We start from the raw sequence: 4,656 nt of genomic DNA on the forward strand, positions 1-4,656 counted from the left end.
TTCTGATTCTGCATTGTACCCAACCTGAACAATCCCTGGGAGTAGATCCGCTATTCTGCTGTTGAATACCCCACGTACATTTTATGAGTAATAAACTGCTAAAGTCCCAATCCAAATACTAGGAAATATGCTCTGAGAGCTACATGTTACAGATTCTATAATGAAGAACTATGTTTCTTTCATTACCAAAAGGCGGATGTTTATCCGATTAAAAAAGGCACACAACTGATTAATCACTAGCATGTGATCTGCAGCAAGCACTTGCTATTCAAGCTTCGCTCACGTCTGTAGGATAGCTCCCCAGGACTCTTAAAAAGGTCGCAAACTCCTGCAAATAAAAGTAACATGAGTCACTGTTCGCTTGACGCCAGATAAAAACTACCAAGAAATATCACCTCCAAATTTCTGAGAGCATTCTGAGTTTTTGGATCAGCCATAGACGCCTCAAGGTCGACATAAAACAGGTAGTCGAAGTACCTACTCAGCCAAGGATCAAATGGTTAGAATTAGTGCTTTTCATATTTGGGTAACACTTCATGAAACAAAATTGAATAAACAAGAGGGTTGTAGGGTTATTATCGAACTTGACGCGTGTGGAGAAAGCATCATCAGCTACACGAAAAGGCCTTTTCTTGTGTGGACGGCTTTCTATCTTCACATCAACATACTGTTAGAGAGTTATACAAAGCACATGCAAGTGACGAAACAAAGCAAGGTTGTTTAATACACCTTGGTGAGATTGATTTCCCTCAGTGCAAAAACTGCAAGTGCCTTGAAGAGCTGTCCAGGTCCTTCTTCAAGTGAAAACACAATACTAGTCTGAAAACCAGATGATCATGCAACAAATCAACCGACTTTTGTTTTTCCCCTCTGTATGGAGTGGATGACTGGAAGGAAGATGAAAGAGACTTCCCATTGCAATCTGTACCTTGAATGGTTTATCAACCCGAGGTATAATAGGTTCCCGAGCAAGCATCATAAAACGGGTGACATTGACTTTTTCGTCCTATATAAGGTAAATAATGGACTTATGGTGAGGATAAAGAACAGAACACAATGTCCCATTTTGGCCTGAAATCACGATACCTGAATATTTTCAGCAAGAATATCCAGTCCATAAAGTTCAGCAGCTAATGAACTGGCAACAGCACCAGTATCTTGGAGCATTTGTTCTGCGACTAACTATGAAACAAGCATATAGTGTTATGGTATGACAATGACTTTACACCATGAGTCACTTGAAAGAGTGAACCAAATATATAGCTATCCAAAGATAAATTCCAGGTGGAAGAGGAAGCATCATTCTACCTTTGCTGCACCAGCAGTGTCATCAACAGCTTGTCTATGTTCAATTCCTAACTCTGTCAGCGTATGCTCACATTGCGCAAGAGCCTGAGAATTTAAATTAATGTGCCTGTAAGGTTATTACACAAACAAGTGAAAAATATCGAGACCACACTATCCAATAGGTTTTACCTGGGGATGACTGATGACATTTCTTAGGTTTCCGATCTTCACTCCACGATTGGCTAACAAGCAATGCCGAACTGCAAGGCGAACCTCTCCAACTATGTGCAGCTCATGCCGAAGTAAAAGGTCATAATTCCGATGTATACTACCACCCAGAGTATTCTCAAGTGGCAGTACCGCCCTATCAACTATCCAGTTTTGAACAGCCTGATAAAGGACCAGAAGACATCAAAATTGCAGCACATTTATTGTTTTTGCTACATACACCTCTATGTATTACAATATGACATGCAATATATGGAATACAATTGCTCTGATCTACTGCTGTCTGAAAGGGCTAGTTTAGAAGAAGATTTTGCTAATACAACAATCTCTCCAGTTACCTAAGGGATGTCGAGCATATAGAGGGTCAGGTTACGGAACTTCAACTACCAATATCTTTAAAACTATTTAATTTAGATACTTATAGAAACCATCCATACGCATATACTCGACTAGACGGGTACCTTCATAATACATAATTTTGTTCGAGTACATAAATTACAGTAGAAATGAATGACCAAATGATGAGCATCTGTCTCGAGAAAAGAACGAGTGTGGAGTATGGACAAATGATATGTGCCAGTGATAGGTTCTTTGTGCAGTACTAGCATATTGCATCTAATAAACTAACACGGAGCATGCCTGTGTACTTGCACTAATGCTAAGGATATCGTGCAACAAATACTGAGCCTGGAGGAGGGGAAGAGGGTGCTAGTAGCTAGCATGCTTTGGAAATAGTGGCAGAGGAGGAATAAACTGAACAAAAAGGAAAATGTGTGAGCACAATTGAAAGCACAGCCATTAAGGCACAGAAGTGTGCGTTCGAATCACTGAAGCTGCATGAGAATCCCATCAACCAGCAAGCTAGACAAGTATTACCATTGTGGCAGTGTCCCGTCAGAGACACTTTGAAAATCAATGTAGACGGTGCTTTTCACGACGCAACAAAGTCTGGCAGCTGGGGCTTTGTCGTACGCAACCGAACAGGAGCTGTACGAGGTGCAGGTGCGGGAAGACTCACTCATGTGTCCAGTGCGAGTCAGACTGAAGCGGAGGCCTGTTTGGCGGCGCTGCAGACGGCAGCCGAGTGGGGAATGATCAATATTCAAATTGAGTCAGACTGCCAGCAGCTGATTAAGGCGTTGCAAAGCACTGTTTTTGATCTGTCGCCGGAGGGTGTTATCTAGACATGCGCCAGTTCCTGAGGCTTAATTTTAGCTTTGTTATCTGTTCCTATACTATAGTCCCCGTGCATGTAACAAAGTTGCTCATGCCCTTGCCGGGTTTCGAGCTCGTGGCCCATTTGGGATTTTGGGTGGAATCGGTGCCGGTTGATGTAAGCGTTCTGGTGGCTGGCAATCTTGCCGACACACTGTCTTAATGAAATAGAGAATTTTTAAAAAGAAAAAAAAACGAACCGTCAACACATTTCATCAAGAAACATTTAACCTCATTTGATTCAATGTCCCATCTTCTGAAATCATGACATGAATCAACGTAAAACTCACTGCACCACGAACAGCATACACAAACATATCTAAACAGGCCCAAAAAAGGATCATACTACGATACCTGAAATGCAGTATCAAAGTGCTCGCAGGGCACTGTCTGGCAATTTGGATAGGCCTTCTTTGCTGCAGCCTCGCTGTACGCTCCAGGGAAGCCCTGAACAATCACCAAACCAAACTCCGTTCAGATCCACAACAAAAAGAGTACACACACACAGACAGGGAGATTCATACGCAATGAAACCAAAACAGCACACGCGTTTCGTCGAGCACCTGGTAGGCAACCTTGAGCCCCTCCCCGCTCGACTCCATTAGATCCGCACTAGTGAGAGGCCCTAATAACCCCAGCACAGAACCACGCACGCCATGAAGAAAGCACCAGCTGATTAGTTAGTTTAGTTATTATGTTATAATAAACGAGAAAAGAACTGCTCGAGATCGGCTAAAAAAGCGTCGCCGCTGGACTTACGAGGCAGCCCGTGCGGATCGCGGTACGCGGGTAGAGGGGAGTCCGCGACTGGTATAGGCGGGGCCCGGAGGCCGTTGAGGTCGGCGGACCCTACGCCGTCCACCACGGGCGCCCGGGGCTGCCGCGCTGTAGAAGGGAGGGGGGCTGAGTTAGCGTTGGTGGAGCTGCTGCATTTGATGGAGCGGCGTGGTAGCGGGGAGGAGGAGGACGAAGAGGAGGAGGCGGCGACGGCGGAGCGGGTTCGGGCGGGGAGGAAGGGGAGCCGAGGTGTGGTCATGGAGGCCATAGCCGCCGCGCTGGCCAGGAAGGAAGGAGGGGGTGGGGGTGGCCGATTGGGGAAGTCGAGAAGCGAAAAAGGAAAATGATCCCCGCGGACACGGGGTTTTCCAAACGTGACGCGAGATTTCTTTTGGGTGGTGGAAAAGTGGAACACGATGCACGGGCGCTGAGGCTGGAGAACAGTGCGTGGCGACGAGCCAACTGTTGGAACTGAGTGATATGACTGAAGGGTGTACATAGGTTTCTTGAGGACGAAGAAAATACGTAGTAGTTTTCGTGAGAAACAAGGAATCTATTTTATTTAATTAGTAGTACTCGTTTAATTCTAATACCAATCTATTCAGCGAAGGTTAGGTACTTAGAGCCAAGAAAGTATATAGACTTTCTTGAGAACCAAGTAAATACATAATTGCTTGAGAAGCAGGGAAACTATTTAATGTTTTATAAATCGCGTTTTCAACTGTATTGCAGGGCTGTCCGAGCTAGAGGTATGTCAGCTATCGCCGAAGCTATTTACAGTAGCGTTTGTATAAAGTAAAAAGTAAAATAAAATTGCCTAACGAAAAAGCATTGGCAAAATAGTAAGGTCTAAGAAGAACCCATCATCGTTTCGTTGTCGTGAGTGTGGGTGGGAATGGCCAGTCATCCGAAGCTTCAAGATAAAAAACCCTCCCAAGAAAGATTGGATGCTATATTATTATTGTATGTGTGGTTGTTTTGTGTAGAGAATGATTTGGTGCATCGATAACTCATTGATCGTGCACTACGCACATATATATAAGTACAAGGGGTGCGACCGGTGTCTTGTCTCCTAAGATACACGTACATATAGAGAGAGACGGACACTACAGGTACGGCATACAAACCCAGACCTACGTACATGTACAC

General features: G+C 44.5%; 1 protein-coding gene across 3 annotated transcripts; it reads right to left on the reverse strand.

Annotated features, from left to right (window-relative positions):
* Window positions 1-59: 59 nt before the first annotated feature.
* Window positions 60-3,846, reverse strand: LOC123092498 (arogenate dehydratase 2). Of its 3 annotated transcripts, none has more exons than XR_006444689.1 (11): window positions 3,490-3,845; window positions 3,294-3,355; window positions 3,085-3,177; window positions 1,477-1,677; window positions 1,309-1,392; window positions 1,087-1,182; window positions 929-1,006; window positions 730-819; window positions 585-648; window positions 396-477; window positions 60-328 (listed from the first exon to the last, which is right to left on the reverse strand). XR_006444689.1 is itself a non-coding variant. In XM_044514293.1 (11 exons), the coding sequence occupies exons 1-11, from the start codon at window positions 3,773-3,775 to the stop codon at window positions 269-271; spliced, it is 1,200 nt and encodes a 399-aa protein (XP_044370228.1). In that variant the 5' UTR covers window positions 3,776-3,841; the 3' UTR covers window positions 60-268. The 3 variants fall into 3 exon arrangements, 2 of the variants coding, with proteins under 2 accessions (XP_044370228.1, XP_044370229.1); XM_044514293.1 differs by having other exon boundaries at window positions 585-652; window positions 3,490-3,841; XM_044514294.1 differs by lacking the exons at window positions 60-328; window positions 396-477 and having other exon boundaries at window positions 598-648; window positions 3,490-3,846.
* Window positions 3,847-4,656: the final 810 nt, after the last annotated feature.

The sequence above is a fragment of the Triticum aestivum genome, chromosome 4B (genome assembly GCF_018294505.1).
Source record: "Triticum aestivum cultivar Chinese Spring chromosome 4B, IWGSC CS RefSeq v2.1, whole genome shotgun sequence".
Taxonomy (NCBI): domain Eukaryota; kingdom Viridiplantae; phylum Streptophyta; class Magnoliopsida; order Poales; family Poaceae; genus Triticum; species Triticum aestivum.